Source organism: Labrus mixtus, chromosome 19, assembly GCF_963584025.1.
Source record: "Labrus mixtus chromosome 19, fLabMix1.1, whole genome shotgun sequence".
NCBI lineage: Eukaryota > Metazoa > Chordata > Actinopteri > Labriformes > Labridae > Labrus > Labrus mixtus.
The window spans coordinates 16,680,083-16,700,470 of NC_083630.1; the positions used below are offsets into that span (position 1 = coordinate 16,680,083).

A 20,388-nucleotide genomic window follows, 5' to 3' on the forward strand; every position below is an offset into this window, starting at 1 on the left:
AGTCAAAGAATGGTACAATATAAACAAGCATCAAATCTGAGACATGTAATATGCCTACGATGATGAAAAAAAACTTAGTCCACAAAGTCAGATGGTGGCATTGTTTCAGGAATACAACAATGCTACACTGGAGACTAGAGGTGGGTGATATGGGAAAAATATCATATCACAATTTTTTTTTTTTCATACTGATCTTAAGACTAATTTGCAAGTAGCTGACCAGTTCAACATTTCCAAACTTCTTTCCCTGCATAATGTTTTTAAATGCACAAAAACTGTGCTGACAAGTTTAGTCTTATTTGAAAACCATCTTTGTAGGAGGTCTGGAGGTCTCCCCCCAGAACATTTTTAGCAACAGAAACGTCTTTCCCTCGATTTGATCAATATTGACGCACATTTTCAAGGTTTTCTGCATTTTTTTAAATTATGATTTAGCTATGTTCATCAGGTACATTTTCACATAGTGATGCATTCATTCAAAACATGTAGACTTCAAGTTCTTGTGTTTCTGATCTATTTTAGCCCTGCAGAGTTCCTACAGCTGTAGCTTCATACAGGCTCTGCAGCCTTTGTTTTTTTTATGACATCATTGGACTAACCTTAGTTTCTATATAATCAAACATAATACAGAATGTGTTCATTCTGTGACTGATGATCAAAGTAAGTTTTACTGACAGAAAAGTTTAATTCATAGAGGGGGCGGGACATCATTGATTGACAGACAGACCGTCACCATGGTTACGCTCACCTGCCTGCTGCACACAACATGTAACGTCGTTTAGCCTAATCCCTATAAGTTCCGTTATCACAACAGGTGAGCTTCGGGTGGAGAGGCTTGATAGTAACTTTTAAAAACTGAGAGAAAGCAGAAAACACAGACAGCAACATTTTAAACACCGGGGTTATATCTCCCATCACTGACTGTCTGTCTGAGCTCCGCTCTGTCTGTCTCTCTGCAGACTGTGAATGTCTCTTGGACTCGTTAAATGGTTTCTTGTGTCGCTATCCGAGATGTAGACCTAACTGTGCAAACTAAGCATTTAAGTTAACTGTTGCTCACGCCGTGTCGGTTTGGAAAAATATAAGAACAGTTGCATATAACCGGGATGGAGTTGTTTTTGCAGATTTTACTCTTAAGTTTTGTTTTCGTTTTCACCAGAGCAAAAAGGGAGGGGCAGACACGGCTGTGTCGGAGCATAAACTGTAGCATGATAGAATAAATACATTAGCCCGGTTCTACGATTTGGCAGATCTTCAGCACATTAAAATCCTTCACGATCTAAGATCGTTATATCACACACCACTACTGGAGATGTACTAGTTGAAGCAGGAGCTTGGCAACAAAAACATATCATCAATACATCTTAAATGACAGTTTAGGGTGATGCCTGAGAATTCACATTAAATAGCCATATGAATGCTATAACCCACTTTACATTTGAAGCAAATCTCAAAGTCAATGTCTTGCCTCAGGAGACCCCCAGACAAGGATAGCCGTCTGCTGTGAGGTGCTTGTGTGAACAATCAGATCAGGAGGATTTCAGGGTCAGTCCTATAATATTCAGGGATGCATATGTGAAAATGGCTTACAACAGAAGCATCATGAATTTATTGCAGCATTTCAAACAGATGTGCATGGCCGAGTGCAAGAAGTGTGTTGTCCATATCGACAAAGACTAGTCTTGATTTTAAAATGAGATGATTTCTCCTTTTAATGAAAATATTTACTTTTAGGACTTTAACATCCCTGCAGGATGTAAGCAACTGGTGGGCAGATCATGAACACCAATTAAAAACAGAAATGTACACATAGGGCAGATGGCTTATTTAAACTTATTTTCAAGCATCAACATAATATAATAATTTATACTTTGTTTATCCCGCGAAGGGAAATTCATAAGACTGGGAAATTCATAAGACTGGGAAATGGCTCTGAGAGAAATGTTTAACTTGACTCATAAACAGCTTGTAATAGCCAATTCACAGCACTCTCAGGTGTTTTTTTTATTCTGTCCTAACCTCATCATCGGCACTCAAAGGATGAAGATGCTGGTTGTCGAGTTGATCTAAGATGCAGGGTTTGATCTGTTGGCAGCGAGCTCACAAAGCTCAGCCTGGACTCCAGGCCCATTTCACCCTCCACTCCTCTTTGGCAAATACTCGCTTAACTCAGAAAGGAAGCCCTACCTGAGGTGCTCCTGCAGTTGCCATAGCAACCGGGGCAGACAATGCCTCAGAGTGGCCATTTGACTACAGAAGATAGAGTGTTCATTCTCTTCAGTGCATCTATTCACTGGTGGTAAGGAAAGGTGCCCTTCACAGCAGCTCTGGGATTAGATATCCGATTACCAAAATAAAAGGTATCAGATGTGTGCCGCTCTACAGTATCTGACCTAGAATCAGTTTGACTGCTGTGTGGCCAGGAGTAACAGGATGTTAATGCATGTTGAGTGACAACAGTTTCTAGAGAGTCTATTTTGATACAGTAATCACTTGCAGGGTCATTGACGATGGATGCCCCGTTCTACCTCCACACGCGGCATGAAGGGAGCAAATGTTTAAGATCACAACTGGTTTCAGGGAACATGTTCTTTTCAGGGAACAACAAGCCTAAAAGTGTCTGGGCTGTAGTACTGTTGACAGTATAGTAGGCCTGTTTGTGTTTATGATGCTGTCACTTGGCCATGAGAAGCTATAGAGCAGTTCTTTACTCCTTAACACTTAGAAAGAGCACAATAAAGGGTCATAGCAGGGATTTGGGGACAGATAGTTACACAGAAATTACTTTAATAATTGCTAAATCATGCTGTGACTAAAAAAAAAAAAAGTAGAATATGACACGTAACATTCGAACACATTCGAACTATAAATATTAGTTAACAGCTTATTTCCAATCACTGGGTAAGTTTCTGTGTGGATACTGACATATTTTGGCTGATGTGAACACTTATGAATTCCAGTTTTACTACCCATGTCAAGATTAATCTCAATATTTCTTTATCGGTTAAGGTTAACTACTAACTAAGGCTTTCAGCATCAGGGTAACTATACAACTAGTTAGCATGGTATATTATGGGGAGTTTATACTGTTGATGTATTTAAAAATTAATCTTGTGATTTTGCTATGTTTCATCATAAGATGCGCTTTGCACAGGTAAAAGAAGAATTGATGTCCCATCTAGTCAACCATGTTAAGTTAAAATGTATCTACAATGTTAATTTGAGTTGCTTTTAAATCTGTTACAAGCAGTATACAGTAAATTACTGCTCAGTTATGTTAATTATAAAGTCAATCAGTTCAAAAACATAATACAAATGCCCATTCAATTACAGTATGCTTTTGACTTCCACATAGTAAATGAGTAAAACACATTTTATAGGAAACAGCAGGCCACAGGGATTGCATCATAATCAGTATTGTGAGGAAATAAAGTTGGATTGGTGCCTCTCTAAGTGCAGTTATTTCCAGAAATTATCAAATGTTTTGTGACCAATGTCATGAGAGCGTCACATGCAACTTTATCAGTATATTTTTAAACAACGTTGTATGAGAAGAAAGGAATTCCAAATATGACTCTTGATTACGAAGCCTGGGGAACTCTTATTAATGGCACGACAAGGCAGCATTATTTAAAAAGCAAATAGCCATGGCAATTTGGAAGAGACATACTCACAAGGACACTAAGTTTTCCTGCCGACGAGCAAATTTCTGAGTGCAAAAAAGTAAAAGTAAAATGACCCAAAAGTATGTTTCTTACCCTACTGTTAGCAGCAACATGCCTCCAAAATCCCACCAGGTTTTCATATTTGGATGTCTAGGTGACAACTGTTCACCTGCCAGAGAAGCCGGCAGGTAAACCAAACAGCCAAACCTCACCTGCATTTAGCCGGGGGATTTTACTCTCCAACACTGAAAAACTATTTTCTGCTGTATGTAGTAGAGTGTGTATTACAACGACTCAGGAATCAGAGTGCTTGAGATTAGCAGAATGGGAAGGATGTGGGACTGGTGGATAGAGAGAAATGAGAAAGACAGTGAGGAAGAAAGGGGAAGAGCAGTGCTCGTGGGAAAAAAGGCTCAGCCGAGTAAATCTGATTACCCTGGTCACTGTGTGTCCTGGCTAGACTCAACAACCTAATACCCTACATTTAAAAATACACAAACAATGCAAACTATAACTAAAAACAAACAGAGAAACTGCCATCACTTATGATTTCCACAGAACGCAGAGTCACGCCACAAAAACACATCTATGACTTTGATTACAGCGTTTCATCTCCTTCCTCAATTTTTGTTGACCAAAACAAAACCATCAAACTCTGACGGTGAGTCATGAGGAGCACTGAGGCTTCTGCTGATTCTTGATCACAGTGACAAGATCATCTTCTGCGACACAGACACACGTGTTGGTGAATATGCAAACCCATCATGTACTGGGTTGGGCAGCGGGGGAGGACATTTCATTAGCGTAAGCAGCTTTTGATTTCTCTCCTGCTCTGCTCAGCATTCAGAGGAGCACCCAAGCAGAGACTATCAGTCCCTTTGGATTGACTTTACAGTGACTGCCCTCTGTGCTGTCACTTCACTGCACCTTGTACATGTTAAACACACAGACCTGAATGGGTCAGACCGGGTAAAGGAGGAGCTAGGATAGACCAATTGTCAGACCTTGTTTTAAATCTCGGTTTGTCAGGAATGCAGTGAATTCATCTCATATTTGCACAGCAATAAGCATATCGGTTCTAAATCTTCATTAACTATTTCTCCAAATCAATAATCCACTTTACTTGAATTTTCAGATTAGCGTAAAATCCGAACTCACTTTTAATACCTATTTTTACCTCTGAAGAGTTGGCTGCGCCTTATACACCGGTGCGACCAATATACAGGTATAAAACGCTGACACGCACTGTCATTATCGCGGATGCAGCAGCCAACTAAAAGAGCGACAGAGCTGCACAGAAACTTCACGTTGTAGAACACTTTGCTGAACACAATATAAATTGTCACGCAGGAGGACAGCTTAAACTTTTTTTTTTGTCTGAGAGAGCTCCAAAAACAGGGTGCGTTATATACCGGTGCGACTTATTTTCCAGATTTAACAGTATGTTTAGATTTATTCATACTTTATATTTATTTTATACAATTTGACTTCTATTATCATTAAAATGCGAAATCTCAGGATTTGACTCTGGCCTTTTTTTTTTTAATCATTTAGTTACTCCTTGGTCAGAGTGCATTTTAATAATAATAAAAAATGTTATATAGCACCTTTCAAGAGCAGAGTCACAAAGTGCTTTACAAAAGGATTAGGATTTATTAACATTACTGAAACTTGCAATCAGGCTAGTTTAAATGGGACTTTTAGTGTGAAATTAGCAATTTATTTAAACAATAATGTGTTATAACACTTGTCAATAACAGTGAGAGAAAATGACATTGTGAAACATAAACATTGCATGTGATCAGCAGAATCTTTTTAGAATTTCTTAAATTGCCCTTAATATGCAGGAGTTTCTGATTAATAGTTCAGATATATGTAGAAATGATTTGGGACCAACAAGCTAACAGTTTACAAGGCTGGGATCAATTGCAGCATATATTCCTGACTGTAAAGAGGAATATCACAGCAATACTCTTTTTGACCTGTAACAGCAAAGAAGAAATATTCTCTTTGAAGAGTATTTCCTGCATGCAAACTTGGAAGGCATTTTTCCAACATGTTTACCTGTCAAATTTGACCATAGTGTCTCCAAAAGTGCTACTGCAGATTAAATGTCATAGTTGACATATTTGTATTCTTTCAAAATGCACAAAAATGCATTGATGATTAGAATTTAAAACTCACTTTGTTCAATGTGTCTATTTAGGTCGGTGATGATGACACCCCTAATGTTTACATTTTGCTGATAATTGCTGCCATAAGAGTAGCATGATTATTTTTCTGCTCCAAAACACTAATGCAGACTCATTTCAGTCATGTATGCCAACATGATGGTGAACATGCAGAGGATCAGTCTGCTTAACTCAGGAAGTGTAAGTAAACTCTTGCAAAAGAGCAGATCTGGTGCAACATGTGTTTTCTGTAGTACATCCCTGAAGAAAACACCTAAGATAGATATTTTCCATTATATTAAAGGCCTGTGCCCACTAACGCTATGTTTTTCCACACTGGCAGTGCCCATTTACAATAAAGAAACAACGCAGTTCAGTGTTTTCAACGCTCAGCGCAAAAAAGCCCATGGGGTCTCTGCACTCACAGCACCCTAAATTGAAAACATTTGAACTGTTGGAACAGCGCCACGCTCACTTCTCACTCAGCAACCAATCAAAATCAAGAAATTGTCAGACTTCTGATAACATCAGAGGAGAAGCTAATGTGACTTGTCTTTGTGAGGGAGCATATTAGAGGTGTAGAGCTGCTGCTAATGCCATGACAAGATTCTTTTACAGTATTTCCATGTTTTTTTGGTGATATTTCCTTGAATAAAAGCAAATATTTAGCACAGGGAGCTATCTGAAGCAGGCCTAATTGTCACTACAGAGAAGATGGAAGTTAACTTTCGTAACCAAACAAGAAAAAAACTGAAAGAAGCACTCTGGAACTGAAGTTGTGGGCACTGCCAGCCCAAATCGCCCCATCAAAGAACAAAGGCCCTAAATTATCTATCAGAGTTGAAGGACATGGAATTTATGAAAGTAACCTACCAGCATCTACAAAACATTAATGAAACCTCCAGGAAATGACTGTTTGCAGCATTTCACATCCCACAAGAGTGATAGATGTAAGTGAGGATATGAGCGCTTCCTTTGTTGCTTTTTGCCCCGGGGCATAAGTCTCCGAATAACCATGTTTGTAATAATGGATCAGTCTGCAGCTGCTTTATCCTACATCCAAAATTGTCATCCTACAGTAGAATGTTCTGAATACCAACATACACCCACCCTACGGTCTGTAAAAACACACGCAGATCCTCCCACTCCAACAGGTTGATTCGGAGGGGGAAAGACGTGTCTGCACATGCAGTTAAACCTTGTTGCTCAATAAAATAAAATATTTTTGGCAGAGGAAACTAGACAAAGCAACTGACAAGATCAAATAGAAAAGGTGGATGCTATTTCGAAGATGTAAGCTCACAATATTAACATTTCACAGCAGAGCAGTCCCAGCATAAGCATGACATGAACTAAAGATCCTTCAAGCTGACATGAAGTTAAAATTGGTGCGATAAATAACCAGTTTCTCAAGCATCAATTACTGCCAACTTCAATTTGAACAATTGGAGAATAGATTATTGATAATTTTGATTGAAAACCCATCTGATTATATATATATATATATATATAAATTATTGACCATACACTTTGACAACTTAGGTAAGCAAGAACCTAGGCCAACTGTGAGAAAATGAAGGAAACGTTTTCCTTACTTTAAAGCAGAACAGAGGGCCCTGACTTATTTTGAAAAAAAACAAAATGTAGTATGACGATAGAAATTGTCAAACAATAATTTTTGTCTGTGTGGTATCACTCTGTGGTATAATCATACCATTGCTAATATTCTGTTATAATTTTAAAAAATGTGGAGAAAAAAACTTCCATAGTTGATGAGTAGATGGTACCAAAATTACATTTCTAACATATTTCAGATATTTAGACAGACTGTAGGAGTTTGGTTGCCATTTTTGATAGATTCATTTCATCTGTCTGTTGCACCTGTCTCATGTGAAATAGAGCTGGGAAATATATCAACTTTTGGCTGAGACAATATCGGTCATATCAAATAGTTTGTGTTGCATTAAAATAATGTTCATGTTTCGTCTGTAGAGCCACCAGTTGGCCTATTTCTCCTCTCACTGTCTTTCCCTTTTCACCTGCTCCACCACTCTCCCTCTCTGAGCACAACTACAAAAAACACCTGTATAACAAAAAAAACAGCTGTGTGTATCTTATTATGCAGCAAATTATCGCGTTTTATATATTTTTATCTTATTTAAGGAGAACATTTATCTCATTATTTATTTGTTATTTCAAAAAGAGGAACAGGTACATCATCCAGCTATGTTTATATATTTGGTTCCCGTTGTGCTATTGTTCTCCATTGCACTATTATCCCCTTGCTCATTCAATATTCTTCTATTGCATATTGCTATGTTTACATAGGTCTCCCGCTGTCAGTCTGATCACTGTACATTTATATCTTTATTCTACTTTACTTTTTATTTAAGTCTACCTTGCACTGCACTGAAACATTATGTTTCATGGTATTGCTTTATGTGCCTTTGAATAAAATAAAATATAGTTTTTTTAATTGAATTCAAGGTCATTTACTTTTTCTGTCAGTTTTCATGTACATGTTTACATTGTGCAGCTGACTGTTAATAAAAGTGCCTGTGTGGTATTTGTACTGTGGCCCATGAGGATTTGACTTAGAACTGGCTTGTTTTTGTTATGTCTTTACAAATATTGAGATATATATTGTGTATTGCCATTCAGCTAAAAATACTGAGATGATTTGGTCCATATCTCCCAGCCCTAAAATAAAGTTTTTTTAATGCTAGGGCACGTTTAGATACTATTGTAAATGTAAAGTTTTAAATCATATAATACAGGGGTGGGCAACTGGCGGCCCCCATCAACCCTCAACGTGGCCCTCAGGTCAATTTTTAAATATCAATTAATTAGAAACATGAAGAAAACATGACAAAATCTGCCATGAAATCATAAAAACCAAAAATATGTCCATAATAATATTTCATCACTGGTATATGTTAAGTTAAATTTGAGACATAATTGATTGTAATTGTTTTAGTATACTACAATTTGGCCCCTCTGGCAGTGAGAATTAAATGAAGGTGACCAAAGTTGCCCATCCCTGATATAATATTAAGAAAGTATCAAAGTATGAATAAGTATCTTTACATTAGGGCGAACGACAGGACCACAGAATACCAAATAAAACTATATTTTCTCACCTCTTTATAATTTGATGTTTAGTCCGCTTTGAATCCAGCCTATAATTTAGATTAACACTCTTCATTTACTATTTCCTGTTTACCAATGATCCGAATTCTACTCTTAAGTTTTGTACAAAACTTAATGAATGTCTGATCCGGACCAAACTAAAATTTAAGTCCATGCCTAAATCCGATTTTAAAATCATTTATAGTGGTTTTCCAGATTTGGGATTGGGTTTAATCTGATAGGTATAATGTGATAAACAAACATTATAATAACTGGGCCCAGGTGTTCACCAGGTATCCAGGAGTGTGGGTGTCCTCCCGTGGCAGGTTCAAATCTCTACCCTTCACTCCGAGACAGAGCAGGGCCGATCTGTTCAGTTTAATCACCAACTGTAGTGTGTTTGACTACATAAAGACCTCCAACTCATCCCACGAAATACACTGAAGCTGTGCGTTGACCTCTTTTTAAAATATTTGTTGAGATTATCCCACACTAAGCTGCAAATGGTGTCAGTCTCTGCTACGCAACATTAGCTTCTCAGCCTCGATTAGCCAGTTAGCTTCCATGTAACGTTAGCTTGGGTGGACTGCCTTTAAATCGGCGTAAAGTCTCTATTTACAACGTGTGTTTTGTTGATTTATGAATATGTGTAATGTTTAGAAAATATCTGAATTAGAATCTGCTGTGGTTGAGGTAACCGCAGTGGTCAGGACGGAGCAGCTGTCTGTGTTGTTGGTGTAAAATGGCAGCCTAGCTTCTCAGGCTGCTCAATAATGAGTCAGGAAAACAGTTCGCTAACAGTTTAGCATTAGCGAGTTAGCTTTAGGCTAGATTGATTGTCGTAAGAAAACAAGCGTCTTCAGCGAACAATTTCAACTCTGAATTGTCTTCTTACCATTTTTAAGGCAGTCTCTGTCGCTGTATAACCGTAGAATGAGTGGATTTAAGGACCCGGACGCTGTCTCCTCCGCCGTCTTTTCGTCGCTCGGAGTGTGTTTGCTGTCCGTTGCTAACTGCGACCGCTCTGCTTCGTTCGCACAAAGATCAGCTCAGCAGCCACCGAATCACGCGGCGTTCAGGGGCTGTCGGAAATTTTAGTCACAGCGAAAAGAAAGCGCAAACAAATGACGTAGGCCTTTTAAGAGAGACATGCAAAATATTTCCTCAGAGCTCATTATGAACTAAAAAAATATATAATGACCTCTAATGGATTTCTGTGTACAAAAATCTACTTTACCTTTAATTATTTTTTATATAAATGTGTTTATTTCGTTTCATTCCCTTTTACTGAATTATATATAGATATCACTTTTTTTTTCTTTAAATTTTAGTTCGAATTGTATAACTTTTGTTGTGTTGCAGTGCCTTGTTTAAAAAAAGCTATTCACGTTTGTATGTCAATGCCATGGCGTGTGTAAATGATATCCTTTCAATTACAATAAAAATATTTAATAAAATATGGGTTGTTATCAGGTTGCTTTCTAGTTTCTAACAGCACAATATATTTAAATACAGAAAATCACTACTTTGAAATACTAATGTTGTTGCCTTTTTTCACAGAACATTAAACAACAGATAACAAAACAATGGAAAATATAAATGATATACCAGTAGGCTAATAACGGTAATAAACACAAGTAGATGATACATTTTATTGATACATTTAAATTAGTAGTCCTGGAATAATAAACATGCATATTCCAAAGATTCAAATTCAAAAAATGCACAACAGAATATCATTCTGGGTGTTCATTTTAGCAGGTTTATTTGAATAAAAATTAAATAGTTTTGCTTTCTATTTATTTTTTATAAATAAACATGATTCCCTGTTTGTGCAAAAGTAACACCCAGCTAATTTAATCAGAATATGGCTGTTTTATATCAAACCTCAGCACAGTAGCAAGGATTTTTAAGTATAAAGAATTGTACAATTCATATAAATAGTGACAATATTTCCCTTGATAGTTCAGAATTAAATGTTATATCACACATTGAAAAGAAAACATACAACTTTAAAATGGATAAGACAAATTGGAGTTAAGCTCATTCAAAAAGGTTTAGTACTGCATTTGTCATAAAGGTTGATTACAGTTTCTCTTATTTGTATTTGAAGAAACAGATATGGACTCGTTTGCATAGATTTATATTATTCTAAAAATGAACAAATCACTGAAAAAATATGTATAGGCTTTTTCAACCTGCAATGAATACCCAAAATAAATTCTGGAGGACGTTTTGAGATTGACATGCCCTTTCCTTTTTTTATATATATTCTAGGATCGATGCACTTTTTTGCAAAAACAGTGTTTTTTTCTGTGGTGATCCTTACATTTTTAATAAATCCAAAAATATGAAAATAATAAATAATTACATTAGGCTAAATAAATGTTTTGTTATCATTATGTTTATGCTCATAATGTTTGAATCCATATTACCAAAGTAAGTCATACGATTTGTTTGATGTATAATGACACACATGAACTCCGATTCAGGAACCGCTGATAAAAGATATCAAAATAACATCCGTAATCCCTGAGTAGTCGGCTTTGAAAAGCCTGAGTTTACGGGGAGTTCGTGAATGCGTCACCGGCGTAACAGAATGGCGTCTCTTTTGGACTACAATAATGGCTATACAAAACAATTGCAGCTGCTTCAAATGCAGCCATAGCTCTCACGCATGCGCATTTGGAACTTTCAGTCACCTAAAATGACATTTTTAATTATGCATGCCCGATCCAGACGCACGATGCTGACATTCAGCCCCTTGTCCTTTAACCTGTGTAATTGTGTCATCCAATTATTTTAAAATGTAAAATGAGGATGCCCAAATGAAAAAAAAGTATTATATGTTATTAACCTATGTATTATTATACAGCAGTGCAATGGTTCATTGTGTTTGGCTGTGACCTCATCTCACTGCTGTGTATCAAAGGTTCTATGCTCTGATAACATTATTTAATCTTTTTTAAATTTAAGTTTATCCCTAGATGATAGCAAATGTTGTCCAAACACATGCCTGTCATTTTAACATTATGCCTTTTTTTGATCATCACTATCCCTCCCTTGCACTTTCCCCGCCTCTGAAAAAAAAGGCAGAAAACGATCTCTGCTGGTGGAAAAGAGAATTACAGAAACAAACCGAGAGAATAATGAAAAGATTCAAATCGATCCCAAGATATTTATCCTTACCTTAACTGTTGAGATTATTTGTTAAGGGGGTAGTATATGTTGAAATTATTTTTTTAGGCACATCATCCTTCTGCTAAAAATAATCACTTTTTTTCACCAAATGTAGTGCAATGCACTGAAATATATTTTAGTTTATCTTTCTACTCTATTGTACAAATAGAAACAAATATTCATATTTTTGTAATCCCTGTCATAAAGTCCCTGCTGGCACTTTAAGCTGCTCTGCTTGTGATTAAACAAAAATCTGAAGGCAGACATTTTACAAGTCAACAGAAGCAACTTAAGTATGAGGAGAAAAGCAGAGGCAGAAAACAAGTGTGCAAATCAAAATATATCTGAGTGAAAGCATACAGTTTAAGCACATGCAGAGAAAACCTAAGTGCAAGCAGAGACCATTTGAGGAAAAAGAGGAAAGAATGAACTGCCAAATAAATCAAAAGGTTGAGCAAAATAAGATTGATTATTGCCTGTAGTGAAAAAATGTGAGTGTACACAGACGCATTTAAAGTGACAGCACATTTACATCCCTTTCAATCTCTGCCATCATCATTTTCTATATGTGCGATATGTAAGAAAGACGTCATACATTTACAAGACATGCCTTTAATCGGACAAAAGAGTGTTCACTGTACTGTATATACATGTGGGCAAAGCAAAAGGATTTTATTTTCTGTTGTTGTTTTTATGATTTTCAATAGTTTAAAATGGGGTTGTTTAATAGCAAGATCCTAACAAAACAAAATGTATCACGATACATAGGTCCTGAATAAATATATTGCAAATTATAAAACACACATACCTAAGGATTCTTTACAAAGTTTTAATTAAATATCAAAAAATACACAAGCAGTGTCAGGCTTTGTATACAAATAATGTTAAGTACAGACTTTTCTTTAAATGTTTTGTTATTTTTATGACATGTTTTTAATCCAGTTAATAACCATGAGAGCTTTCGGTTAAAAAATAAAATAAAAATAAAAACAGCGAGGAGGGATGATGCTTATATTTCCAGAACAGGCTTTTCTTCCAAAACCTGTGTCCTGATCTGAAACGACAACACCGAAAACACTCAATGAACAACTTTGGCACAAAAAGTTATCTGATTTAATAAATGCATATGTAGAGAAAATACATTTAAAGGATTAATGCCAGACTTTTTGATTCTTCTACTGTTCTTAGTGTCCAACAAAATCCCAGAAAGGATCTCTACTGATATAGACCTATCTTTTGTAATAAGTTTAGGTGCCTTAAAAAAGAAAACAGAAACAGATGATGGCTTCAAAGCTATCAATCCCCATTACAAAAAGAGTCATTTTGCAGAATGCAGGAGTGCCCGTCTAGGACTGCCTCAATACGACGCCTTTTTTGTTTTTTTATTATGTGTAACAAAAATGTTTCCTAAACCCTAAGTATAGCACTCTTCAGAAGCACCATAACTAAACTCCACCATCATTATTCCTTTGAACATTCATAAGAATCCCACAACGGCGTAATATTGGTGTCATTTCACAATGCCATTCTGCGTTGCAGGGCGTGTACACACACAGCGAGAGCTCCACACACACACACACACACACACACACACACACACACACAGTCAAACGTGCAAACACACACAAAACGCCGTTCTCTCCCGCTGCCTCCACCGATCCCACTCGTCCATGTAACGCCTCTGTTTCCACCTCTGATGCAGCCCCCCCCATTACGTCTTCGTGACAGTCATAGTAAAGGTGAGACGTCACAGAGGTGTAAAGGTCACCCCTTGAACTGGCAGTCTCATAGGAGCTATATGAAAATATTAAAGTCCAACAATATCACTATGAAGACGTGTAGTTTAAGACTTGTTACACTGCATTCTGGATCTGGTTTACATGAATGTGGGGTGTAGTTTAGATAGTTTCATGCTTTAAACGCCCTCTTAGCTTAGCTAAACTCTTAAAATGTAAAATATAAATATAAATGAGTCATAAGGTGTCTGACCGGCTTCTGTTTCCTCTTTGCTTTCATCATTTCCTGCTGCTGCTTCGAACGTACTTCCTCCAGACTCATACAGCCGCCTGAAGACAAACAAAAACACACACGCTTGCACAGTCTGATTAAAGGAGAATACTTTTGTTTTACCTGTAAGCTATTCTACATTTGACTAAAATGTATAAAACATGGAATTGTTTCTGTAAATTTCTGTAAACAGGCTGATTTGGTAACAAATCCATGCCCCTAATCGAAGAGTGTTGTTTTTGTCACTGACAGGCTCAGATTGTTATTTGTATAAGTGTCTGATAACATTACAGAGGGATGCCTACAAAGATAGACCTTTTTGTTTAAGGACAATGCTGCATTCATGTGCTGCTCGGGTGGTCCAAGTCCTGAGTTGGGAAGTCTTTCTTCCGACTTCAGCATGTTCACGTGATTTCAGTTCGGAAAGTCTGAATGTTGTAACAATAGCACAAAAAAGCGTTGATGCTACGAAGAAGATCAGTGAAATGTTACTGTTACAAGTTATATTTGAGCAAAAAGTTGATGTGCAATACTTGCATGAGCATTTTACAACTCGGAAACTCGATATTCCGATGTGTCCGACACCACATGAATGCAGCATAATCCTCTTTTTTTATAACCACAAACAGCCAATAAAGCTGGAAGGCTTCCGGACAGCTGGCCAATCAGAAGAAAGTGGGCACTTGGGGAGGGGGCCTTAAAGAGACAGCAGCTGAAACTTATTGTTTCAGGCAGAGGCTGAAATTTGGGGTTTAACTGAGGCCAGTATCAGATAAATGAGTTTTTTGAGCTGCAAATTATGCAAAGCTACTCTATAGGTTTCACAGGCTGACAACATGAAAGGTGAAAATAAGGAGAATGTGGGCTCTTTAACAATCTATGTCTGGAAGTGGCAAAACAAACACTAATTGGGCACTGGTTTGTCTAGGTCGATGGAGCAGGCGCCCCATTTACAGAGGCTGTCATCCTTGGTGCATCCTGGCTACGATTATTTGATGCATGCCTAACCCACTCACCCCACATTTCTTGTCTGTCTTCAGTCTGTCCTATCAATAAAGGCAAGATGCCAAAAAAAAGAAAAGAAAAAACAAGCACTTTTGAGCACACATTTGACTACAAGGAGGATTATGTTGCCGCCATTACAGCCTGTTTTGTGGCTTCAATCTGCGGGAGAACTTCCAATCTTTTCTGCTAATAAGTAATTAACATCCCAAAAAAATGTATAAAAAATAGAGCCATTGTTTAAAAAACTTAAATTTGACTTCTAATGAAAAATATAGAAAATAAAACATGGGTATATTCCTTTGTGTGCACTCACCAACACTACTGGGGTTGATGGAGACATACGCCATTGCTCTGCTCAGCCGAAGCTCCTCTAAAGCGGCGAGCTCCGCCTCCGCCTCTGCTCAACCAATCACAAATCACAATAAATTTAAACTCCACATGAAAGGATAAAGAAATCCATCCTTTTTGAATCACACACCACAGACGAAACACTAACAAGAGTGTGTGGACTCACTTCTCTGGATCTCTCTTCTTTTCTTTGGGTTCGGAGGGATGACGGTGAAAGCTTTGTGACTGAAACGGAACAACACGTTCTGATTTATTCTCTGCTGTGGATCACATCAAAGTTTTAGACAGACAACTCATCCTCCACCAGCAGAGTCCGTGAGCTGTCAGTGCTGCTCTAAAACAATCTGGATTACATTTTGTTATCTTGGAAGATAAATTGTAATGTTTGATTCGTCGTCTCTTTTGGACTCCATTATGTGACCTTTTCTGCCCTCCAGATATCAGCTGAGTTTGTGAGTAAATCTTCATTATATTCAAAAGAATCAACAAGACTAGTTTTTTTTTTTAAATGGAAGGAAAGTAAATAAAGTCAGATTTCACTCCACAGGATCTGCAGGTGGACAAACACCACTTTATCATATACAAATGTGCACATTCATGGACGGTAAGCATCTCCTGGCTGCAGTCAAATCTCACACAGAAAAGCATAGTGAAACAAAGCACATGTTTTTGTGCAGGTTTACGGTCATTGACCTGCGGCTCTGTGAGGACAGTGGGAGGTAAAGCGTGTGGGATTAAGAGCAACAGATGGTGACGGACAGCAGCAGGAAATCTACCTGCCTTTGATACAGGTGATCCCAGTGAGACTGCACACAGCCCACCAGTTTACACAGAAGATATAGTTTAATATAATCTTATTTATTCTGGCCTAACAAAGCAGAAATGTTGTATAAAAAAACATCTTTAAACAGACATTAAAAAACTTAATTGACCAAAGACAGAATAGTAAAAGGAAGAAAAAATATTATTTTACTTTCTGTCAAAGTTATTCCCACAGCTTTAGCTCAAAAGTACCTCTCACCTGTAAGTTATCCAAGTAAGAAAAGTTAAACAAAACTGTTTGAGGTTTTACTGATTATTCGGGGAAAAAATTGACAAAAAATAAACTTAAAGCTCCTGTGAGGAACTTTTAATTTATGTGGAATTTGGCGCCCCCTTTTGACAAAGCCTTACCTCCATAATCTATGCTGATTTTTTCCTGTTTGTAAGTAGTGTTTTCTACTCAAAATATCATCCTGCTTTATTGTAAAGTTAAACGTGTCACTCATTGTGAATATTTGTTGTGGAAAATGTAAAAACTGTCACTTTCTTTAGTGAGATGTCAATCATTCATCTTGTCTGACACCCTGACAGGTATTGTTCTTCTGCAGACCACATACAAGTCAAATTATGCCTTTTTCTGACATGTGAAGTGCAAGTTCCTGCAATAAATAGTTCAAATAAATTTCTGATTGACATCTCAGCAGAGACAGTCAGACTGAGTTACAAAAACCACCTTGTGTCTGGTTGTCTGTGAATTCCTCCTGTTTTACTGCTGCATGCTTGAGTTGTTGAGCTTAGCTCACTCCTGTTTCATATGTTTCCTCACTTGCATATGTTGCTTGTTTTATTGTTTAAGGTTACTGCATTTCGGCTTTTACTAATACCTGTTAAATATTGTATTTTTGAATGTTAGTTTAATGCTTCTCGCTTGTCTTGCATGCTTCATGTATTTTATTCCTGTGATAACGTGCTTGCTCCAATTCTGTCATGTTATTTCTCGTTTTGGCATTGTTTCATTGCAAGGTGTTGTTTGCACCCCAATTTTTGTGTTTTTTTCCTGAACCCTTTCTTGCTTCTTAGGGAGCCTATCCTAAAATATGGCCAGGGACTTCGGATGGAAACTAGTCTTTTGGCTAACCCTGGCACATTTACAGAAATGTTCAATTATATGCACTGTCCCCTGTAAAATAAAACATAATAATCCCCATGCAGGCATTAAACAACAGAATGTAGAAATAATCTGCTAAACATTTTGAATGGGTTATAAAGAGTCATCAGTATCAATTTTAATACGTTTTTTAACAAGTTAAAAACGCTTCACAGGAGCTTGAATCCTCTGAATCCATTTAAATTTCAAGCAGAAGTACATGCAAGTTCCTGCCAAATATAGCCTTATATTAACTTTAATAACACAACCACACACCTGTACTGTTCTATCTCACCTTTGAATAGCATGCTTAGCCTCCACCCTGACTGCCCGCTGCTCCCTCTGACACGCGCTCATCTTCTGGCATTTTTGGTTCACATTGGCACTCCTCGCAGAGTTTGCCGCCTTCCGACAGTCCAGGTTGTTTCTGTGAGCGGTGGAGCTGGACCTGGATCTCCTTTCACAGCCCGGTTTGAGGGCCGTGCGCATCACTCCGGTGCTCCCCTCCTCACACCTGTCCCGCTGCGGACACCTGGGGCAGCTTGACGCGCGGCTTTTACGCACCGAGGGCACTCTGAGTTCACGCTGAGCTCCGTTAACCGCTTTTACCTTCACCGGTTTAGTTCGCTCGACGGTTTTTCTCGAGGCCTCCACCCGGGATTGCTTGATTACTTTTGTGGCTGGCATTCTTGAATTCAAGGTAACGCTTCTGTTTCCTGAAAGAAATCCGTCATTTTTTTGTGACAATTAAAGAATAAAAATATTAAAATCTCAACTCTTCCTCTGAGTGGTTCCGTTGCCATGGGGCAGTTTGTACCCTAGCAACTGTGGTCAAGCCAATTATATCTGGGAAGGGTTTCCGGTACGTGGTTTCAAAATAAAGGCCTGAAAACATATGTTACTGACAAGCAAAGAGAAAAGGAAAGGACACACTTTAAACAAAAAAACAAAAGGATACAATTGGACAATTTATTGAGTTATTTTTGCAACCATCCCCCACCCTAAATAAAAAGACAAACTTAGCCCATAGGTGTTTTGGGCCCCACATGAAATCTTGTTGGAAAAAACGTTGGTGTGTTCACATGCACAAAACTCAACGCAAATTTAAAAAAATGATTCATCACAATTTTACCTGAATTTTTCTTGCCAACCTCCTAGTCAAATTTTTCTGTGAAGTGAGAGGGCTGCTTACGCTTACATAACACGGTGACTGTCGTGCATATATAAAAGCAGCTTTATACTCTCTTTATGCTTGTCAATACTTTCTCACTCCTTCTTGTATACTGAGAGGACGTCCAGTTACACGTTGATTAAAAAGGCATTTCAGTGTCAGACACTTTTGCTTTCTCTGCCAGTTCTGCGTTGTCATTTTCAGATCCTGCCTCCTGAATCCCCTCCTCCTGTCTAAAGGCCCTGACACACCAATCTCCTTGGTGTGAGGTCAGGACAATTCAGGGGCAGCCTGTCCTGAAATTCTCCAGAAATTTTCACGAGTGCATGTATGAAAAAAGCTTAATTGGCTATTTGTCTTCGTATATCTATTTGGGATGTGTTACTAGTGCTGGTACACGTTTATTTGCATTTCGATGTGACATGTGTTATTCTTGTAGTGCTTTAAATTTTGAGTTGACGCATTAATAATTGTTTTCCTTCTCTTAGTGTTTGTTTTTATTTGTTTTGCTTTGTGCTGCAGTCCTTTAGCGAATCTTCATCTTATTTTGAAGGCAAGCCCTCCTGTTCCCTGTTGTGTGTGTATTGAGTTTGATGCAGATTAAAGTAAGTGACGCAGCACAGTATTTGTTGTCAGTAGGTTTCCGAGGCTCATGAAGTTAAGTCAGTCTGTCCGACCAATCACAGAGCTTCATCCGATTACTAACACGCTACTCAATTCAGGTCACATGAACAGCACCGAATTTAGAAGTATAAAATACCATATAGGCCTACTATTATTTTGGAGATGTAAACGTTTTTTTGTCATATTGTCCTAAACTTTTTATTATATATATATTTTTAAATAATCAAAACTTATTTTGTTCAATTAATTTTCGGTCGACTTCAAAGTCACATTGTTAAGCATCTCTTTGTCAACCAACATGTTGACGTTTTATGGCCAACATGAGTGAATTTTGACAATAAATAAACGTTTAATTAGAGATTGTTACATAACTAATTGTCAAAGCCTTCCTGTGTCACATTTAAATAATAAAAAATATTTATCTGGATGTGTTACATCAAAGTAGACTTAAAGTAGCCTGCCTGTATTTTATTTGTAAAAATGTGAAACTCTCTTCGTCTGCACTCACTTTTCTTACAAAGGTTGTTTTCTTTCTTCTTTGTTAATCCATTATGATTTTTTATTGTTGTTATTAATGTAATGGTATATGGTTTTGTGACCTCATTCTGTTAAAGGTGTTATGTCAAATAAACTTTATTATTATTATTATTATTATTAATAATTGAAAATGATTTTTTTTTTTTTATCTTTTATTTATTATTGTATCTGTCCCTGGTCTGTCCTGTTATAACTGTGCTCAGGGTTTGGATAAGTGAGTTCTACATTAATAATAAACATTATAGATTATATTTCATCATCTTTAAATGGTTTGGTTAATTAGTGGACAGAATTTAGTTTCATTTTAATTGGTCAGTGAATGTAGTCCCTGAGTAGCTAAGTGTATTACAAAAATGTTGCACTGGCCCCAGTCTCCCCTACTTTGTCATTTTCAATCATTCAGACGTTCATGCAGGACTCTAATCTGAATACTTTGTTCACCTCAGTACATGAATAAGCCTGTGTTATTCCAGTGCTTAACCTTGTATAATGTGCATGCTGCAGCCTGGCTGTGTGCGTGTGAGTCCTCTCGGTCCTCCTGAGCTCTGAGTGGTGCTGTCTCGCATCTGCCTCTCTGTGAAATCTGCCTTCCATTGCGTTTCTCCACCAGCGGACTAACCAGGCCCCTCGCAGCCGCTACAC

At 37.5% G+C, this 20,388-nt stretch overlaps 3 protein-coding genes across 6 annotated transcripts in view; 1 reads left to right on the forward strand and 2 right to left on the reverse strand.

The window, feature by feature from the left end:
• Positions 1-10,013, reverse strand: part of LOC132993997 (cullin-1) — a 28,724-nt gene extending 18,711 nt beyond the window's left edge. Inside the window, exon 1 of the mRNA XM_061064045.1 lies at positions 9,861-10,013. The gene's annotated coding sequence lies outside the window, so the exon portion shown is untranslated. The remainder of the gene's footprint in view (positions 1-9,860) is intronic.
• Positions 1-20,388, forward strand: part of rmc1 (regulator of MON1-CCZ1) — a 440,600-nt gene that overhangs the window by 376,162 nt on the left and 44,050 nt on the right. The window lies entirely within an intron of this gene.
• Positions 12,742-20,355, reverse strand: zgc:194621 (uncharacterized protein LOC795037 homolog). 4 transcript variants are annotated; one of them, XM_061064907.1, is made up of 7 exons: positions 20,228-20,355; positions 17,710-18,130; positions 15,672-15,730; positions 15,471-15,554; positions 15,169-15,198; positions 14,135-14,211; positions 12,742-13,199 (listed from the first exon to the last, which is right to left on the reverse strand). In XM_061064907.1, exons 1-7 carry the CDS (start codon positions 20,310-20,312, stop codon positions 13,155-13,157), a joined length of 801 nt encoding a protein of 266 aa, XP_060920890.1. In that variant the 5' UTR covers positions 20,313-20,355; the 3' UTR covers positions 12,742-13,154. The 4 variants fall into 4 exon arrangements, 3 of the variants coding, with proteins under 3 accessions (XP_060920890.1, XP_060920892.1, XP_060920891.1); XM_061064909.1 differs by having other exon boundaries at positions 17,710-18,582; positions 20,228-20,343; XR_009676709.1 differs by having other exon boundaries at positions 13,117-13,199; positions 15,169-15,193.